Source organism: Aulonocara stuartgranti (genome assembly GCF_965226115.1).
Source record: "Aulonocara stuartgranti genome assembly, chromosome: 5".
Classification (NCBI taxonomy): domain Eukaryota; kingdom Metazoa; phylum Chordata; class Actinopteri; order Cichliformes; family Cichlidae; genus Aulonocara; species Aulonocara stuartgranti.
Window position 1 is genome coordinate 40,002,501 of NC_138943.1, and position 22,316 is coordinate 40,024,816.

General features: G+C 41.4%; 1 protein-coding gene across 1 annotated transcript in view; it reads right to left on the reverse strand.

Annotated features, from left to right (window-relative positions):
* Nucleotides 1–22,316, reverse strand: part of LOC309707002 (protein NLRC3-like) — a 31,071-nt gene that overhangs the window by 6,021 nt on the left and 2,734 nt on the right. The window contains exons 4-8 of the mRNA XM_082534075.1: nt 21,369–21,447; nt 19,179–19,383; nt 17,230–19,027; nt 9,459–9,632; nt 3,955–4,128 (exon numbers count right to left, since the gene is read on the reverse strand). Coding sequence (XP_082390201.1) covers nt 3,955–4,128; nt 9,459–9,632; nt 17,230–19,027; nt 19,179–19,383; nt 21,369–21,447 — 2,430 coding nt within the window. The remainder of the gene's footprint in view (nt 1–3,954; nt 4,129–9,458; nt 9,633–17,229; nt 19,028–19,178; nt 19,384–21,368; nt 21,448–22,316) is intronic.

A 22,316-nucleotide genomic window follows, 5' to 3' on the forward strand; every position in this document is an offset into this window, starting at 1 on the left:
CAGACTTACGGATGATCATCTTCAAGACATACTGAGGGTCGCAACTGCTTCCTCCCTCAGGCCAAATCTGGCTCGGCTATGCGAGAGGAAACGCTGCCAGGTCTCTAGCAGCAAGGAGTAGGCAAGAGAAGCCATGTTCAGAAGAACAGTTCATTTTCTACAGTGTTCCATTCATGTTCAGAAGAAGGTTATAGAACTGTTAATACAGACATTTCAATCTAAACACAGCAGATATAGAAGACTGAAAGAAAAACACAAGTTCACTGACTAAAAATATCTTATTATTATTTTATTTATGTATTACAGATTGATTGATTTTCTTATTAATTCTTAATTTGTTTATTCATTTTTCATATTTTGTGTTAAAAAATAAAAATAAAGAGATTTGAGAAGATTGGAATTTTTTAACCATGCCTTTCCTGTGGAAAACCTAATGCGGCCCAGCCTCACCCAGACTCTGCCTGCAGCGGCCCCCAGCTAAATTGAGTTTGAGACCCCTGTCCTACACCATAAATCAGTAAGAGAGGGTACGACCTCTCTCATGGCCCCAAGTGGTGTGTGCATGCCAGAGCACTCTGGAAGGCACACAGAGTCTTTACAGACTACTCAGGATCAAACCTCTATCATCATGCAATCGATTATACAACTCTAAGCATATATGAGTAAATATTTCTAAGCATAAATGACAATCAACAATATAAACCTGGTTTTAATAACAGAATTCATTTGTTTCTCAAACGAGAAAGAGCTATCGAGAAACACTCCTAAATCTTTAGTTCTGAACTTTTCCAGTGGGCCAAGGTCAACATTATCTGCTAATGCTAAATAGGCTGCCGTTATTAACTAATGCTAATTTGACATGAATTAGCATTATGCACTAATGCTAACACTTACTTTTTTTAACAATGTGAGTAGCTAATGCTAACACTATTTCCCTTAACTTTATAACAATGTGAACGGCTAATGCTAACACTCTTTTTCCTAGCATTACAACATCTGAGCTGCTAATGCTAAGTAGGCTGCCATTAGCACCTACGTCTAATTTAAGGCAAATACGCATTAGACCCTAATGCTCATATCGTTTTCCTTTGCTTTATAACAATGTGAGCAGCTACTGCTAAATAGCATTAGCTAATAACAGCAGTCTAATTTAATGCAAGTTAGCCTCATTTGCATTACAACGATGTGAGGAGTTAACGCTAAGTATGCTGTCATTAGTGGCTAATTCTAATTAGGGGTGAATAAATATTACCAGCTAATGCTAATATCGTATTCTCTTCCCTTTTAACAATGTGAGCAGCTAGTGCTAGGTAGGCTGATGCTAGCAGCTAATGCTAAAGCTAATTTAATGTGAATTAGCATCACATTAGTGAGGAGTTAATGCTAAGTAGACTGCCATTAGCAGGTAATGCTAATTTTAGGTGAATAGGAATTGGCAGATAATGCTAATACCATATTTTCTTGCTTTATAACAATGTGACCAGCTAATGCTATGTAGGTTGCCGTTATTAGCTAATACTAATTTGAGGTGAATTAGCATTATCCCCTTATGCTAACAATGTTTTTTCTTACTTTTTAACAATACAAGTAGCTAATGTGAACACTTTTTTTTTTATTGAATTCTAATTTTTCCCTTGCGATGTGAAGAGTTAATGCTAAATAGGATGCCATTAGTGGCTAATTCTAATTTTAGATGAGAAAGCATTAGAAGCTAATGCTAATACCATATTTTCTTGCTTTATATCAATATTAGTAGGTAATGCTAAGTACGTAGCCATTATTAGCTAATGCTAATTTAGGTGAATTAGCATTATCCACTAATGCTAACACTGTTTTTGCCAACTCTTTTCCCTTGCATTATAACAATATGAGCAGGTAATGCTAAGAAGGCTGCCATTATTAGGTAATGCTAATTATTATGTGTGTTAGCATTATCCGCTGCTGCTAGCAATGTTTTATCTTACCTTTTAACAATATCAGCAGCTAATGCTAACACTACTTTAATTTCAGTTAAACCTACTTAGCATTAATTAACTTCATTTAGCATTAAGAAGTTTTTGCTATAGGCTACCATTAGTGGCTAATGCTAATTTTAGGTGAATAATGTGAGCAGCTACTGCTAAGAACGCTGGTTATTAGGTAATGCTAATTTGATGCGAGTTAGCATTACCCGATAATGCTAACACTTTTCCCTTCCCTTTTAATAATGTGAGCAACTAGTGCTAAGTAGGCTGATGTTAGCAGCTAATGCTAATTTGATGTGAATTAGCATTGTATTAGTGAGGAGGTAATGTTAAGTAGATTGCCATTAGTCGCTAATGCTAATTTTAGGTAAATAGAAATTGGTCGCTAATGCTAATACCATATTTTCTTGCCTTATAACAATGTGACCAGCTAATGCTAAGCAGGTGCCATTATTAGCTAATACTAATTTGAGATGAATTAGCATTATCCGCTTATGCTAACAATGTTTTTTCTTACTTTTTAACAATACGCCATTAGTGGCTAATTCTAATTTTAGATGAAAAAGGATTAACAGCTAATGCTTATACTGTTTGCTTTGTAAGAATGACAGCAGCTAATGATATGAAGTCTACCGTTATTAACTAATGCTAATTTGATGAGAATTAGCATTATCCGATAATGGTAACTCTTTTCCCCTGCATTATAACAATGTCAGGAGTTAATGCTAAGTAGACTGCCATTAGGGGCTAACTCTAATTAGGGGTGAATAATTATTAGCAGCTAATACTAATACCGTTTTCTCTTTTTCCTTATAACAACTTGAGCAGCTAATGCTAATTTGATGCGAATTAGCATTATATTAGTGAGCAGTTAATGCTAAGTAGGCTGCCATTATTAGCTAATACTACGTTGACGTGAATTAGCATTATGCGCTACTGCTAATACTGTTTTCTCTTACTTATTAAAAATGATAGTAGCTAATACTAATACTCTTTTCCGTTGGGTAACAACAAAGTGAGGAATTAATGCTAAGTTGGCTGCTTTTAGTGGCTTATTCTAATTAGGGGTGAATAATTATTAGCAGCAAATGCTAATACCGTTTTCTCTTTCCTTATAACAATATGAGCAGTTAATGCTAATTTGATGTAAATTAGCATTATATTAGTGAGGAGTTAATGCTAAGTAGGCTGCCATTAGCAGCTAAAGGTAATTTGAGGTGAATAAGCACTAGTAGCTAATGCCAATACCCTTTTCTCTTGTGTTATAATGATGTGAAACGTTAATATTGTTCTCAAACAACAGAATGAGAATGAAATATTGATTCTAACAGGGCCCATAAACAGCATTAGCTTAGCAGCATTAGCTTATCAGAGTCTCCATCATGGTCACACAAATCCTTAGCGGAGCAAAGTGGCCTACTTAGCAATAGCTGCTGTAGAAAGCAAAGGGAAAACAGTATTAGCATTAGCTGCTAAATGTGCACTTGAGAACAAATCTATTGTGAATTCAGCCGTGAATGTAGTGTTTCCAGTAAGCTTCCATTTCCAAATGTTAGCTGCTCCTGTCTGCCTCTTTGTCACACACACAGACTGAAATGATTCACAGCCTTGTTTCATCCTTCTGTCAGTGTCACTGACTGTCACTGTGACTGTGGACATACAGCATGGGAAACACACACATGGCTGATACTTAGATCTAAAGTTACAAAATGTTGTCTCTGTCCAAATATTACCTAACTGTAAGTCTACTTTTAATGAAACTCTCAACATGACTTATCAGTTATCATTAATGTTCCTGCAAACAGACTCCTTGAAGACCCCCTAAATAAATATCCATGTACTATCCAGCTAGACTAGTGTGTCTGTCCCTGAAAATATTCCTGCATGTGTGATTGTTCATGTCTCATCTGCAGGAAACAAACAGGAAGTGAGTAAAGGACACAGGAAATGATTCCAGCTCTTCCTCCTATATCAGACATCCTCTCCATACCTGAGAGTGTCCAGTCTCCAGCCTGGATCCTTCAGTCCAGCCGACAGAAGCTTCATTCCTGAGTCACCTGGATGATTGTAGCTCAGATCCAGCTCTCTCAGAAGGGAGGGGTTGGAGCTCAGAGCTGAGGCCAGAGAAGTACAGCCTTCCTCTGTGATCAGACAGCCTGACAGACTGCAGACACACAAAACAACAATCCATCTGTTATCCATCTCTATAGCAGCATAACTAAGTGATGGTTCAGGGTCACCTGATCCAGCTCTAACTATAAGTTTTATCAAAAAGGAAAGTTTGAAGCTGATCGTCAAAGTAGAGAGGGTGTCTGTCTCCTGAACTCAAACTGGGAGCTGCTTCCACACCCAGTCCAACATAGCCAGGCTTTCTTTGCTGCTTTGACAAAACCTCAAATCCCAGTCAGAGATGGTGAGCATCATCACAGTGATGATCATTTCTCTGTTAACCCAGGCTTTCTGCTTCAGGATCTGTGCACGCTCACAGAACAAGGAGACCTTTAAACATCATTTCACTAAATGGATGGACTGAGCTCAGCCTACAGATGAACTGGATAAATAAAGATTTGACCTCAGTGTGCTCAGTGTTCCTGTCTATTCCTAACATATTCCTAACATGATAGCTGCACTTTAGAGCTCTAAAACTGGAACTGACACATATTTAAACTCCACATGTTACTCAGTACATTCAGTTCTGACACTCGCCCACAGTCCAACAAAGGAAACATGGAGATCACATCAGTTTGTCACCAAAGTCTAATTATTCCAGAGGGCAGTGTTGATACAACTAAAGTTATTTTTAAGCAAAGTTGAGTTTTTTATTGTCGCAGTACTTCATGTCTGAAGTATCACTTAAATGCATTACACGCTGTTGATGGCAGCAAACAAACCACCCAAACAAACAGAGGTGGGAGGCTTGGGCAGACTACGTAGGATCAGCTTGTGGGAGGAGTCAGGATAAAACCAAAGAAAGACAAGCTAACAAACACCACAGTGAAGTGAGTAGCTACAAACTGCAGGCCGATTAGTGTTGTTGAAGAAGTCGGTCTGAGGAACGTTCTTAGGATCAACAAATGACGGCATGTATGAGCCTCCCTCAAGACGCACCATCACAAGAAGAACACATGAGCTGTAGAAAAAGGAGAGACTATGAAAGCCACAGCGTTACAACGTGCACCAGCTGTTGGTCTCTCTGGAGACTACTGGGCGTGGCTGGGTAACCATGGTTACTTGGGAGTTACAGTACATGATATTAATGAAGAGTGGGAGCTGCGTTCTATAGCAAACAATTTGTTATGAGGTAATCAGCTGATCTTAGTTTAACCGGAAGCCCTTCACAATAATTGCAATGCCTTTATTTTGTACAACTACCATCAGTTCGTCTGTACTGATGGTAACTTAAAGTCACACTAATGTCGTTTAGTTTCTATAGTTTATGTAGTGGAAGTATACTACAGTACCCTGATCACTGATAGGACAGATTTATGTAGATATACACCTTTGTGTTTAACATTACTGCATTATAGTGCTGTGATCTTTGACCTTATCAATGGTTATGTTAGCTATACCGACGTATGCATATAACTGGATATGTAACTTATCTATTCATCTTATTTGTCATGTATTTGTATTGTGTACTTCCTTTTTGTAAGAAACCACACACATGATCACAGCCGCAAGAATCAATCAGTGAAAGAATAAAGTGTCTTAAACCAAACCTTAAGCTCTTTATTCCACATGCTGGGATCATTTGGCCTTCAGTGGTGTTCTGGCTGACACACCGGAGTGACCAGAGTGCTAAAGAGTGAATCGGACACACCAGTGTCATCTCTGATATCTCCACTACATTTAATCGTCCTTCAGCTTGTGGCTGCCGTTAGCTGGTCTGCTAGTTAGCTGATTTGCTATTTAGCCGGTGTGCTAGTTAGCTGGTGTGCTAGTTAGCCAGTGTGCTAGTTAGCCGGTTCGCTAGTCAGCTGGTGTGCTGACCAGCGAACCAGTAGGTTACAAGATGAGCTTGTCTGTCTGATGAGCCAGCTCTCTCGGTCTTGGTCATTTTGTCCTTGGGCAAAACCTAACCTACCACTACAACTGTAGCTTACCTCCACCAGTGTGTGAATGTGAGAGTGAATGAATACAGGGAGTGCAGAATTATTAGGCAAATGAGTATTTTGTCCACATCATCCTCTTCATGCATGTTGTCTTACTCCAAGCTGTATAGGCTCGAAAGCCTACTACCAATTAAGCATATTAGGTGATGTGCATCTCTGTAATGAGAAGGGGTGTGGTCTAATGACATCAACACCCTATATCAGGTGTGCATAATTATTAGGCAACGTCCTTTCCTTTGGCAAAATGGGTCAAAAGAAGGACTTGACAGGCTCAGAAAAGTCAAAAATAGTGAGATATCTTGCAGAGGGATGCAGCAGTCTCAAAATTGCAAAGCTTCTGAAGCGTGATCATCGAACAATCAAGCGTTTCATTCAAAATAGTCAACAGGGTCGCAAGAAGCGTGTGGAAAAACCAAGGCGCAAAATAACTGCCCATGAACTGAGAAAAGTCAAGCGTGCAGCTGCCAAGATGCCACTTGCCACCAGTTTGGCCATATTTCAGAGCTGCAACATCACTGGAGTGCCCAAAAGCACAAGGTGTGCAATACTCAGAGACATGGCCAAGGTAAGAAAGGCTGAAAGACGACCACCACTGAACAAGACACACAAGCTGAAACGTCAAGACTGGGCCAAGAAATATCTCAAGACTGATTTTTCTATGGTTTTATGGACTGATGAAATGAGAGTGAGTCTTGATGGGCCAGATGGATGGGCCCGTGGCTGGATTGGTAAAGGGCAGAGAGCTCCAGTCCCACTCAGACGCCAGCAAGGTGGAGGTGGAGTACTGGTTTGGGCTGGTATCATCAAAGATGAGCTTGTGGGGCCTTTTCGGGTTGAGGATGGAGTCAAGCTTAACTCCCAGTCCTACTGCCAGTTTCTGGAAGACACCTTCTTCAAGCAGTGGTACAGGAAGAAGTCTGCATCCTTCAAGAAAAACATGATTTTCATGCAGGACAATGCTCCATCACACGCGTCCAAGTACTCCACAGCGTGGCTGGCAAGAAAGGCTATAAAAGAAGAAAAACTAATGACATGGCCTCCTTGTTCACCTGATCTGAACCCCATTGAGAACCTGTGGTCCATCATCAAATGTGAGATTTACAAGGAGGGAAAACAGTACACCTCTCTGAACAGTGTCTGGGAGGCTGTGGTTGCTGCTGCACGCAATGTTGATGGTGAACAGATCAAAACACTGACAGAATCCATGGATGGCAGGCTTTTGAGTGTCCTTGCAAAGAAAGGTGGCTATATTGGTCGCTGATTTGTTTTTGTTTTGTTTTTGAATGTCAGAAATGTATATTTGTGAATGTGGAGATGTTATATTGGTGTCACTGGTAAAAATAAATAATTGAAACGAGTATATATTTGTTTTTTGTTAAGTTGCCTAATAATTCTGCACAGTAATAGTCACCTGCGCACACAGATATCCCCCTAAAATAGCTAAAACTAAAAACAAACTAAAAACTACTTCCAAAAACATTCAGCTTTGATATTAATGAGTTTTTTGGGTTCATTGAGAACATGGTTGTTGTTCAATAATAAAGTTATTCCTCAAAAATACAACTTGCCAAATAATTCTGCACTCCCTGTAGTGGGATTGTAAAGGGTCTTTGAGGGTCTCGAAAAGCGCTATATAAATGCAATCCATTATTATTATTAAGAGCATCTTTAGGCCTGACTGTGCTCATCCTTCCTCCAACCTCTCCTTACCAAAGATAACAACTACATCAGTATTAGCTCAATAACAATTTCTGCAATTCAATTGTGGACATTCATTTTTAAACCTTGTGTAAAACGATAAAACCTCAAAGTCTGAGCATTATTCTTTGTGCAAACAGCTCTTGCAGGTTCCCCCGGACTTAGGTTATTTTTATTATTTAATTACTTTCCTTTAAGCAGCTGTTCAGGCTACTAAACTCATCCCAGAAATAACAAGTGACACCATTAATAGTAGAGGTGGGAATCACCATACAACTCGCGATACGATATTATCACAATACTTAACGCACGATACGATATTATTGCGATTTTTTAAAATATTTTGCGATATTTAAATTCTGCACATAAAGGTAAACTTTATCAATATTCATTTTATCTAATATCAAAGTCTCACACTCAGTCTTTCTCTCATTTCAGTCAGTTTTATTGTTGACAAACTGAACGGTTTGTATTACAGTCTAGTCCAACTTAACTGAATGCAACCATCTGGTACAATTATAGCTATTCTGAACTATGCAATTTATGAAAACTATGCAGCCCCTTCAGCAACTGAAGAATTTGAAAGTAAATTTAAAAAAAAATATAATTTTACATTAAATAAAAAAGTTTCAAACTTAATTAAAATTAAACATGTCTTAAATTAAAATAAGTAAACTGTCATGTTTATTGCTGCCAAAAAAAAAGTTAAACACATTTGGACAGTGAAGGAATGTCAGGATTGTTGCTCAGAAAAAGGATCAACATGCTCTGAAGTCAACATGCTCTGACTCCAGAGCATGTTGACTTCAGAGAAAAAATTGTTTGTAACAAAATATCGATTTCTGCTGTCCCTGTATCGATACATTATTAGCAAACAAAATATCACGATACTACACAGTATCGATTTTTTCCCCCACCCCTAATTAATAGTGGAGCTAACTTTAACAGGTGAAACTGATTTGACCTATAAGGCTACTGCAGTTACTTGTTATCAAGGTTAGTACGGAAGACATCTGAATGAGGTAGTTAGTAGTATGTAGTTAGTACCGGGCGAGTCCCCTCCCCCACATCGGCACCAGAACCCTGTATTATCTACAGGGTAAGACTGCCTGTTTTATCAAACTATGGCCATTACTACTGTGATCATTTGCAGCCCAGTGTGCCGCTCTCTCTGCTGGGATGAACCACTGGAGCTCACCCAGTCATCCCTCTCTTTCTCTCAAGAAGAAGTGAAATAAATATATTTATTATGTTACGAGTCTAATATTCTTTAAATCAAACTGTAATGAATAAATCAAGCAAGAAGATTTGGTGGCTCCACGTGTTGTAGAAGAAAAGATAAACATCTCATTTTGAGAAATCAGCCTTTAAAATTAAGTACTGTGAATAAAAAACAAACAGCGAGCCAATCAGCAGTCGCCAATATCCTCCTAATTTCATTCACAAAGAAATCAAATATATATATTATGGGCCCAAAGGAGCCTAAATCTTTAAATTAGGCAGTGCATGAAGTATTTTTTTAAATAAACAAAGACATGACTATAACAACTTTTAGTAATTCAGAGTCCAATTATCCACTCAAATGTGAATAAAAGTTCACTTGACAGCTGTAAAAGTTACCTGTTTATACAATAATATAAATCACATTTCAAATGATCATCTGTGGAAAAGTTTGAATCCTGACCTGAGAGTTTCCACTGCACACTGTGAACTCTTTAGTCCAGCGGACAGAAGCTTCACTCCTGAATCCTGCAGGTCAGAGTTACTCAGGTCCAGCTCTCTCAGACTGGAGGACTGGGAGGTGAGGACTGAGGACAGAGCTTCACAGCTTCTCTCTGACAGGTTACAGCCACTCAGTCTGAAAAATAAAAGACAATCTATAAAACAAGTACTCATGTAGAGTTTGTTAATACATTTCACAACATTAAATGTTGACTTTCTATTTTTAAAGGAAACATAAACATACTAAGATACAACATCATATGTATGAACTTTAATTAATAATTCTAAAAACTAAATGTTTTCTGATCTGACCTCAGAGTATTCAGTTTACAGTTTAAACGTTGTAGTCCAGCAGACAGAAGCTTCACTCCTGAATCCTGCAGCTTTCTGATACTCAGGTCCAGCTCTGTCAGACTAGAGGACTGCGAGCTGAGAACTGAGGACAGAGCTTCACAGTTTTCCTCTGAGAGTTCACAGATGTTAAGTCTGAAGATAAAAACATGAATAAAGATTGTTGTTAAAGTGTAATCAGGGTGCAATAGCTTATTGTCTTGTGCTGAGCAGGTTAGTATAAGTTTACCTTAACTTGGAAATGAATAAAAATGCTATGAAACAAGGATAACTGGATAAAGATATAAACAAAAACAAACATCAAACACATAAACGAGTTCCGGTGAATATGGTAGGCTAGAAGACGTGCTTTCACTGTGCTCCCGCTCCCACCTGTACTTATCACAGTGTAATGCGCACTACTGTCTATATTTTTACCTAAACTAGTGACTGAGAGCTTTGGGAATACTCAGCAGTCCTAAATACGCTTTTTGGAAGTTAAATAATGTCGAAGCAGACGAAGATACAATCTCGAAAGACCACGGCCGTCGTGATGAACAATGCTAGCCAAACTGACATGCTAGTAGCAATGGGCGACCAGCCCTCGCCCCCGGTGGACACCGCAACTCTCGTCCGTGAGGTGACCGATAGCATCAGTGAGGTAATTGACCAAAAACTGTCTGCACTGTCGGGGACACTGGAGAAAATTTCGTCCTCGCTGGAAAACGTCTCCAAACGCGTCACGGAGGCAGAGCAGAGAATCTCAGATATGGAAGATGGGGTGACTGACCTCGCGGGGAGGCTGGCTGAAGCGGAGGGGAGGATTAAGGTTATGGCAAAAGGTTTGGACGACTTAGAGAACCGCAGCAGGCGCGACAATATTCGCATCATTAACCTGAAAGAAGGTGCGGAGGGTGAGAGCCCTACTCAGTTTTTTGAGGCTTGGCTGCCTGCCACACTCGGGCTGAGACACAGCTCCGCGGGTAAAGCCCGCATTAAAGTTGACCGCGCACACCGGGGCCTCGGCCCGCGGGGTGCTCACCCCAGGCCGGTGATCATCAAGCTCCACAACTCCGGAGATAAACAGCGGATTATGGCTGCAGTGAAAGCGGCCCCCGAACTCCACCACGACGGGCAGCGGATCTTCATACATCAGGATTTCTCCTACGCGATCCGTGAGAAACGACGGGGATTTAATGCTTCTTGCCGTGCCTTAATCGACAAGGGCATCCGCTTTAGGATGCGCTATCCAGCGACGCTTGTGCTGACTTACAATGGCAATGAGCACAAGTTTGAATCGCCTAAAGATGCACAAAGTTTCATCAATGCGCTGGATTAATAGATGCTTGCCCCGTACAAACTGTGGCACTGCCGGACTTAACTGGGACCGTGTCATTGGACGCCTGAGTCCGCAGCGTTTAACGCAGTTTGAGGAGGCAGAGACGGTTTAACGGGGAAAATAGCCTAATTGTTTACTCAGTCTCTAACTTTGATTCACAACTGACAGTAACCCGATTCCATTCAGGTTTGGGGAGCGGGGGCGGGGTTTTGCTTTGTTTTTTTTTTCTCTTTTTCTTGTCTTCTCTCTCCTTCTCTCCCGTGGAGTGAAACTTCTTTTGGCTGCACTGGGCTTGTGACACCACCCGGTGGGTGGCATTTTCATTTTTGTTTGTTTCTTGTTTGTCTGTTTTTAGTCCGTGATACCTTGACGTTTATCTTAATTCTGTTATTGTATGCAATTTGTTGTGTGGGTGAAGGTTCCTTTGCCATCTTTTTGTGATGGTTTTGTTCATGTCAGCACGGCCGGTTCAGGCCATGGGTTAAGTCTTTCACATGTCTTTTATTATGATGGCTCTTTCTGTTTGCCTTGGGTTGACGATTCTTGTCCAATGACAGATTACTTTTGCAATGAGTAACACTAAAATTATTACTCTTAATGTCAAGGGAATTAACCACGTCATTAAGAGGCGCAAGATAATTTCCTTACTCAAAAAAGATAGAGTGCAGATTGCATTACTGCAAGAGACTCACCTCACAGATTCCGAACACCTAAAACTCAAACGTGATTGGGTGGGACAAATTTATTATTCCTCCTTTAACTCTAAAAGTAGAGGCGTCGCAATATTGGTCCATAAAAATCTACCATTCACGCTACATACTATTGTAAGGGATACGGACGGACGATTTATTTTGATTACTGGGCTTCTATATGGGGAATTAATTCTATTGGGAAGTGTTTATGCACCAAATACTTTTGATAGATCGTTCTATTCAAATTTTCTGGCAAAAACCTCCCCTGTGTGTCCGAACCACGTAATAATTGGTGGGGATTTTAACTGTGGCTTGAATCCTGAAACTGATTATAATCCACCAAAATCTCAACCATCTTCAAAAATGGCAAAGGCTACAACGGACCTCTGTTCAGATCTTGGTCTCTTTGATGCTTGGAGAGTTTGTAATCCACATGTGAAGGACTTCACATTTTTCTCACGCCCCCATTTTTCCTTTTCCAGAATTGACTACATGTTTGTTTCTGGATCTGTCCTTGACAGAACTCGGGGCTGTTTGATCCGCACATGTGCGCTTTCGGACCACTCATCAGTTTCAATGGAGCTATCGCCACCTTATTATGACCCTTCGTCTAGACATTGGCGGCTAAACCCAGCTCTCCTTAGTGACCCTAAATTTGTAAAGTATTTAGAAGATCAGTGGGAACTCTATCTTTCTACAAATGACTTACCGGGGGTTAGTGCTTCTACTCTATGGGAGGCGGGTAAGGCATTTCTCAGGGGCTCCGTTATCTCTTTTACCTCGGCAAAAAAGAAGAGCAACTTAGCCAAACAATTAGTGCTTGAACGCGATATCACTGACTTGGAGAGGGAGTTTAAGAAATCCTCGTCTATTTCTGTGCTTCGGAAGTTGGATGCAGCTAGATCGGCCCTGGACCAACTGTTAACTCAGAAAGCGGAAACTGCAATATTCTATGCGAAGCATAGATTATTTGAATCAGGCAACAAACCTGGACGCTTGCTCGCCCGACTTGCCCAAGGGAAACGGGGCTCTTATGCAATACCCTCTCTAAAAGATAAGGCAGGTGTCTTACAGTTTGAGGCTAAACTTATCAGCAAAATAATGAAAGAGTTCTATCAAGACTTATATTCCCCTGAGTGTCAAAATACTGTAGACGCCAGGAAACTGTTTCTTGACACTGTTAACCTCCCTATACTGTCAGAGGAAAGTCGATTGGATCTTTGCAGCCCTATCAGGGTGCAGGAGGTCTTGGATGCAATTAAATCCTTACAGAGCGGGAAGGCTCCGGGCCCTGATGGGTTTGGGCCAGAGTTTTATAAAAAAATGGCCAAACATGTGGCGGGTCCTTTGTTGGGAATGTATACAGAATCTCTTGAGAGGGGCGTGCTTCCACCCACCCTAAACCTTGCCCATATATCCCTGATCTTAAAGAAGGATAAACCCGCGGATCTGTGTACATCCTACAGACCTATAAGTCTACTTAGTGTGGATTGTAAGATTCTGTCCAAAATTTTATCCAGACGTTTGGAGGAGGTTCTGCCGGTTCTGATAAAGCCTGACCAGACGGGATTCGTCAAGAATAGATACTCCCGCTCCAATGTCCACCGACTCATAAATGTTGCGCAGTTCTCTCAGAACACCAATTATAGGGCTCTTGCGATCTCTTTGGATGCTGAGAAAGCATTTGATCGGGTGGAGTGGGAATATCTATTTGATGTTTTGGACAGGTTTGGTTTGGGATCTGAATTTGTCAAGTGGGTCAAACTGCTGTATGGGGCCCCAGCTGCAAGGGTCTTGGTTAATGGCTCGGTCTCGGATGTCTTCCCACTGGGTAGGGGAACGCGGCAAGGATGCCCCCTCTCTCCCCTGTTGTTTGCACTTGCTTTGGAGCCACTGGCAGAGGCTATAAGAACTGATCCTGAGATCTGTGGGGTGACCTTGTCGAATACTGAATACAGGATTTCCCTTTATGCAGATGACGTGTTGCTCTTTCTCACTAAGCCAGAAACTTCTATTCCTGCACTGACACATATCATCAACCAATTTGGCCTCTTCTCAGGGTATAAGATAAATTATGATAAATCTGAAGCTTTGCCACTGGGTGACGGGGGGAGGTGGGACGCTCCTCCTAATTTCCCTTTCAGGTGGTCGACCACGGGTTTCACATATTTAGGTATCAGGGTGTCCGCAGACACAGCGGAGTTGTACAAGTTGAACTTCAAGCCGATTGTGGCCTCAATCAAGAATGACCTCAATAGGTGGTTTGACCTCCCCCTGTCTTGGACGGGTAGAATAAGTTTAATCAAGATGAATGTGCTACCCAGAATATTATACCCCATTCAAATGTTGCCTCTCAGGATCAACAGAAAAACATTCATAGAGATTGAGGGATGTCTTTCTAAATTCATATGGCGTGGGAAGAAATCTAGACTAAAGATACAGATTTTACAACTGCCCACGGATGAGGGGGGTCAGGCACTGCCTAACTTTTTATATTACTACTGGGCTTGCCATGCACAAATAATCTCAGGGTGGTTACATTCCTTCCTTCACCGGGGCGAACCATCGGTAGATGCCTGGTGCTGTGACCCTCTCTCACCTCTTAGTCTCTTATCCACTGACCTGGCGGACCTCCCTCTTGGTGTCAGAACTAATTCCGTCTTGATGCCCACTTTAAAGGTTTGGCGTGATATTACTGCCCACGTCGGAAGAAGAGGTTTCTCTAGTGCACTGCAGCCTCTAACTAGGAACAAAGCTTTCCCCCCGGGTATTGGCATTAATATATTTGATGATTGGTATTCCAAAGGTATAAGATTTATTTGTGATCTGTTCGAAAGGGGTAGTTTTATGGCCTTTAATCAAGTTCAAGTTAAGTATAATTTACCACAGAAACACTTCTTTGGATTCCTGCAAGTAAGGCATTATGTGAACTCCCTTAAATTTCCAGCCAATCAACCAGTTTTGAACCCTGTTGAAAGCTTTCTTCTCAAAGTTAACGAGGAAATGACTACAAAAAAGAAATTTATTTCTCTTTGTTATGGGAAATTGTTGTCTTTGAACTTTATAACCACTGATAAGGCCAGGGTTCGGTGGGAAACCGACCTCGAAGCTCAGGTTGGTGCGGAAGCATGGTCCAAAACTTTCAGATCTGCCATGAAATTGTTTCCCTGTAACAGACTAAAGGAAAGCCAGTACAGAATCTTACATAGACTACAGCGTACGCCGGAGTTCCTAAATAAAATTCACCCTCAGATTTCTGCTCTTTGTGTGAAGTGCAATACGGCTGTAGGGACCTATTACCACTGCATATGGCAATGTCCTTTAATTACTAGATTTTGGAAGAATATTGCTATAGAGCTTTGCTCTATTTTCCACCGAACAATCCCACTGAACCCTATGCTGTTCGTTCTGGGTCTATCTATAGAAGGGCTCTCTCTGTCTTCTGTACAGATGCTTTTGTTAAGTAAACTTTTACATTTGGCGAGGCGATGTGTACTGTTTCAATGGATTCAGAGACGGCCTCCTACTGTTACACAGTGGTACAGAGAACTGCTCAGGGTGCTGCCGATGGAGCGCCTCAGTGCCATCATAAAGGGCAATTGTAATGCATTCTGTAGCATATGGCAGCCTCTGCTTGATCACCTACCTCATGACCTTACTGTGCTATTACATAAAGGGGACTCGCAGTTTGTTTTTAAACACACTGATTAATGTCTGTGTTTTCCCCCCCCTTTTTTTTTTATTTTTTTATATTTTTTTATTTTATTTTTTATTTATTGTTTCCCTTGACTTCGAATGTGAAACGCTTTACATATTTTGTCCCAGGCGTGTGTACTGGTAACTCATATACCTGCATTTGCTTTGTTTTTTTTGTTTTTTTGTGCTTGGCTGTGCTGACTTGTTGCTGTTCGTGTTGTTCTGACAAAATCAATAAATCATCGTTTCAAAAAAAAAAACAAAACACATAAACAAACAGAACTAAACATAATACAAATTGATCTGACCTCAGAACATTCAGTTTGGCATGTGGACTCTCCACTGCAGCAGACAGAAGCTTTACTGCTGAAGCCTTCAGGCTGTTGGTACTCAGGTCCAGCGCTCTCAGACTACAGGACTGGGAGCTGACCACTGACAACAAATTTTCACAGCCTTCCTCTGAGACGTTACAGCTGCTCAGTCTGTGAGAGAAAGGAAAAAAACAAAAACAAAAAAAAAAAAAACAATATATGTGATCAAATTAAATTTGTTTATATGTTGAACCCTTTTTTAAAAAAATTTATTTAAACCTATGAGACTATGAGTGCTACCAGTCCAGTGCACATGATTGGTACCTTGATGGTACCTTGCTCAGGGGTACCACAAGGTAACTATTCGGTGGATTCGACCCCTGACCTTATGATCATGGGGCGACCACTCTGCCTACTGAGCTAATAATTCTGTGTACACTGTCATACAATATTAACTAAAACAATTATTTTAGAAAATTTTAGTAATTCAATAATCATGCTCATTACCTGTGTATTGTGAATAACACTTGATTTTAAACACTAGCTGTATAAAACTCTTCCTGTTAAAGGTGTGTATAAAGGAGATGAGCTGAAATGCAGACTTCATGGAGAATGCTTGCTGTCAGCATATATCAAAGACAAAGCAGAGATCCATCCAGTCTCTTCCACTAAGCCCACAGAGGGACAGACAACCACTCTCACTCACACCTGCATGAAGTTTAGATCACCAGGTAACCTAACTGCATGTCTGTGGACAGTGGGAAGAAACTGTAGAGGACCCAGAGTGAACCCACTGTAATTCTGTGATAACACTGGTTATGGAAGCCTTACAGTTACATATGGTTACTGACAAGAAACACGACCTTAGAGGCAATTTCAGTAATGAAGACCGAGTTTCTCCCTCCATACAGGATGAAAACATGACAGCACAGCAGAGATTTATATTTAAAAAGGGAGGGTGTGCACTGAAAGTGAGATACAAACTTGAACTTAAATTATGAACATCAGAAAAAGATGTAGGTGAAGTCTGGCAGGTGAAGTTTGTGCTTTAGAATAAAACAACCAAACTCCTGGAGTTGGAGACAAATGAACAAGCTGAGGATAATAAACCTGTCAGAGGGGCTGAAGCATCAGAGCTCATGTTCTTATAGGCTGGGTCTGGATTGTCCTTTGATAAGAGTTACAGAACAAAGTGTGTTTTAGAAATGCTGGAGTGAAACATTAAAACTACCATATATTTACCGAGTGACTGATGATCATTTAATTCACTATTTTAAAAAAATGTTACAGTGCTCTTTGAACTCAGCATTTCTGATTTATTTCCCATGATTTTAACAATGAAGCGATGACAACATGTTTACTCACAGAGCTTTGTTGGAGGCTTTGACCACTGGCAGCAGCCTCAGAAGAGCCTCCTCTGAAGCAGAGTATTTCTTGAAGTCAAACTCATCCAGATCTTCTTCTGATGACAGTAAGATGAAGGTCAGAGCTGAGCACTGAGCAGGAGACAGTTTACCTGTGGAGAGACTTCCTGAAGTCCTGTATTGTTGGATCTCCTTTACTAGAGAACGATCATTCAGTTCATTCAGACAGTGGATCAGATTGATGCTTTTCTCTGCAGACAGATTCTCACTGAGCTTCTCCTTGATGTACTGGACTGTTTCCTGATTGGTCTGTGAGCTACTTCCTGTCTGTGTCATCAGGGCTCGTAGGAGAGTCTGATTGGTCTGCAGGGAAAGACCCAGGAGGAAGCGGAGGAACAAGTCCAGGTGTCCATTTGGACTCTGTAAGGCCTTGTCCACAGCACTCTGGTAGAAGTGTTTCTTTGCAGATTCTCCTGTTTCAGACTTCTTGGATGTTGTTTGTTGTTGTTCCAGCAGATTGAGTCCAGAGTTGATGAAGGTCAGATGGACATGAAGAGCAGCCAGAAACTCCTGAACACTCAGATGGATGAAGCAGAACACCTTGTCCTGGTACAATCCTCTCTCCTCTTTAAAGATCTGTGTGAACACTCCTGAGTACACTGAGGCTGCTCTGATATCGATGCCACACTCTGTCAGGTCTGATTCATAGAAGATCAGGTTTCCTTTCTGCAGCTGATCAAAAGCCAGTTTTCCCAGAGACTCCATCATCTTCCTGCTCTCTGGACTCCAGTGTGGATCTGTCTCAGCTCCTCCATCATACTTGACCTTCTTCACTTTGGCCTGAACCACCAGGAAGTGGATGTACATCTCAGTCAGGGTCTTGGGCAGCTGTCCTCCCTCTCTGGTTTCCAGCACATCCTCCAGAACTGTAGCAGTGATCCAGCAGAAGACTGGGATGTGGCACATGATGTGGAGGCTTCGTGATGTCTTGATGTGGGAGATGATCCTGCTGGCCTGCTCCTCATCTCTGAATCTCTTCCTGAAGTACTCCTCCTTCTGTGGGTCAGTGAACCCTCTGACCTCTGTCACCATGTCAACACAGTCAGGAGGGATCTGATTGGCTGCTGCTGGTCGTGTGGTTATCCAGAGGCGAGCAGAGGGAAGCAGTTCCCCCCTGATGAGGTTTATCAGCAACTCATCCACTGAGGTGGACTTTCTAGGGTCAGTTAGGATTGTAGTTTCGTGGAAGTCCAGAGGAAGACGACACTCATCCAGACCATCAAAGATGAACACAACCTGGAAGTCTTCAAAGCTGCAGATTCCTGCTTCTTTGGTTTCAGTAAAGAAGCGATGAACAAGTCCCACCAAGCTGAACTTTTCCTCTTTCAGCACATTCAGCTCTCTGAAAGTGAATGGAAATATGAACTGGATGTGCTGGTTGGCTTTGTCTTCAGCCCAGTCCAGGCTGTATTTCTGTGTTAAGACTGTTTTCCCAATGCCAGCCACTCCCTTTGTCAGCACTGTTCTGATTGGTTCATCTCTGCCAGGTGAGGCTTTAAAGATGTCTTCTTGTCTGATGGTTGTTTCTGGTCTGTCTGGTTTCCTGGATGCTGTTTCAATCTGTCTGACCTCATGTTCATCATTGACCTCTGCAGTCCCTCCCTCTGTGATGTAGAGCTCTGTGTAGATCTGATTCAGGAGGGTTGGGTTTCCTGCTTTAGCGATGCCCTCAAACACACACTGGAACTTCTTCTTCAGCTTAGACTTAAGGTTACGATGACAAACAGCAGCTGGAAGTTCTGAATAATAATAATAAAAATGCAACTTTAACAATCACATTTTACAAAATGCTGATGACAATTTCTGACCCACTGAGAAATGACTGAACACACTGGTGTCACAAGTCTCTCATTTATCCAGCAGCTTAAACCTTTAGATAAATCCTCTTACGTCTCTGCAGACGGTCAGCCAGCTCCTCCTGCTTCATTCTCCTCAGGAAGTCCACTGTGATCTTCACAAATGCCTCTCTGCTGTTTCTCCTCTGCTCATCATCCTCCCTCTGAAACTCCAAGCACTGGGGCTTATTTGGATTCAGAGCCTTCTGGATCTTCTTCAGCTCGTTCTTCACAAAAGTGATGATGTTGTCCTCCAGCAGCTGGAACAGAATATTTATGAATGAGCCACCACTCTGAACTTTAGTCCACACAACATCCACTTCTTTACGATCAAGGGGCATATCATCCGCGAACTCTTTACCAATTATAGGTTTGACTTTATCTGATTAACTGAGACTTTGTCCACAACTCCATGATCCCAAAACGTTGATTCTGTTCATATGAATGCAGTGATTTCAGTGGGAGAAACATTTCACTGGTGTTCAGAGCTGAACTACCAACAGGTTGATGATCAAAGCCAGAAACTTGGAGATGTTTCAGGTGACTGAGTTGATCGTACAGACAACTGGTCTTAAAGGTTCACTCTGTTTACACATACAGATCAGTATTTAAGGTTTGACTCTCATCATCCACTGGAGCACAAACTGGGCGTCATCAGGACACAACAACACAGAACAAACACCATCCCCACAGACACAGCAGCCAGCGAAGCAGAAGAACTTCACATCAAGAAGGTCCTGAGTAAATGTGAACGCTGGTTTGAGGGCGGAGTCAAGGAGGCCATTTATGTGAAAAGGAAAGACCATCTCTGAATGGAGGAGGGGCCTAAGGGTACATTTGTCACCATCTTACATGCTGTGATTGCAGCCATTCCCCAGCTCTCTGTGAACTGGACTCATGACCATTGATCAACAACCATTGATCAATGGTCCTGACAATATGCGTACCAATGATCAATGAACTGACCTCCCAGCCCATTGTTCCTTCAGTGGGCTGGTTTCAGTCATACAAATGTCCTGTTTATGAGATTGAAACCTGCAGTCAGCTGAGACTGAAGAAGTCACCTGATGATGATGAAACGTTTCTCCCACTGAAAACATCCAGATGAACAGAATCAAGCTTTTTGGGATTTACGTACCTGGATGATTGAGCATCAAGACACAACTCTGTGACTTTTCTCAGATGAATCAATCCTCTCCTCCAGCTTTGTTTACATCTATCAGCCCTGTGGCGCTGCCCAGGGAAATAATCTATGTGAGAGGTGGAAAGTCATACAGGTGTCTGCTCCTGCCTTCAGTTATTTTATCTACTGTGTGTCAACTGGCTGAACCTCCTCCAACTGTCTACTGTCTCCCTAAACTCAACAATGACTTAGTGATCTATCCATTCTCTGACCAAAGACATCCTGCTGCAGGAGGTTAACATAGCAGCCAATGATGATCCCACTCACTGTGAACAACACATTTGGACCTGATTTGCTGCTCTGGTTTACACGTGAACTTCCACTGCTGCTGTCACCAACTTGAGAGGCTCTACAGAAAAACTGGACTTGTCCATAAAAATCATAAACTACATTACAAGGACAGGATTGCTCAATCAACTCTAATTACTACTGACATGTTATCTCTTCTAACTAAGGTACAGACACTCAAACTTGCTGCTTTCAGTGAGAAGTCAAATGTCTGAATATGAGCTGGAAGCTGCTGAGAGTCCTCCTCCTTCCCGTGGGGTTTACTTTCTCTACTACTTTCAATATAAACACGCCCCTTTCATGCACCTGCAGAGGGCCACCAGCAGATGGAGCTGTCTTAAACAAATCCACTTGGATAGTTAGCTGTAGATGATTTTCTCAGTATGATTGTAGGATTTTGAGTTATTCTTTAGATTTATTTAAACTCTTATATTGTGCACAAGTGTTGAGCGACCCATAATTTCTCTGTACTTTTCATAAGAGCAGCCAGACTTTCAGCTAGTTTTTGTTTTTTTAAGAGCTCAAAGTTATTGAAGAAACAGTTATTCAGCTTCATTCCCACTGATCTCGACTACAAACTGTTTCACTTTGGTTTTTGTTTAAAGCCTCGATGTTTAAAACGTTTCCCTGTGATCACATTTGCACCGTCTGATTTCAAAGTTTGTTTCTTTTGGTCGTTTAGTCCACAGAGTCCTTGGTGTTCTGAAAGGGACCTATAAATAAATGCATTATTATTAATATTAATAATAAAGTAGTTGTTGTACATGTACAGACCATAAATATGGAGTCCAGCTGTGTTTGATGCTGCTGGGCAGACTGACCACTGGGAACCTCTGAGCTCTGCTGCTCCACTCTGTGGAGGAACCATGAAGGATTAGATCAACACAGGATAACGATCCAGGAGTTTCTGCTCAAATAACTTCATCTGAATCAAGTCTGTCAAGTTTTAAACTCTCAGATTGTGAAGATATATTTTCTGTTTTCTATGAACTTTCTTTCATCAGTGATGGAAGTGATGATGCTGCAGAAGCTCAGAGGAAACTTTGAGAAAACTGTGATGAACCATCAACTAATGCTCTCAGGAGGCCAAAGGTCCCTGAATGTAACTGTGCAGTAGATTCATCGAGTGTTTGAAACCTGACCACTTCCATATGTTTTCATTCTAACATAAGAAGTCCTTTTCTCATGGCTTTGATTTGAGTTTTCATTTGAGTTTTCCGAGTCTCGTATTTGGAGTCGAGTCTAATCAATGATCTGACAGAAGAACATTAAAAAGGATTTACCAGTGCTGTCAAAATTAACATGTAGGGTTAGGGGTTCATCTGTTATCATGATTAACATGATAAAAACCTTTAACACGACACATCTGGAGAGCAGAACGACTCAAAATCCCTGAAATGTTTCTATCAACGCACTTCGAGCAGTTTGTCCGAGTAGAGTTACCTTTGCACACGTGCAGATGTGCAGCACATCTGTTAGTGACGGAAGCTGAACCAATCAGCTCAATATGGAAGATGACAAACACACACTGACCTCCCGATGGAAAGTTTGAGCATTAAAAAAATAACAAGACGGACCAGCCGACCAACATGAAGGATTCTGCACATCGTGACAGAAGGAATTTTCTTTTCACCGAAGCACTTCCAGCTTAAAATATCACAACAATGCAAAGCACTGATGACACAACTGCCAAGTGGACAAACTGCAGACCTGTTAGTGTTG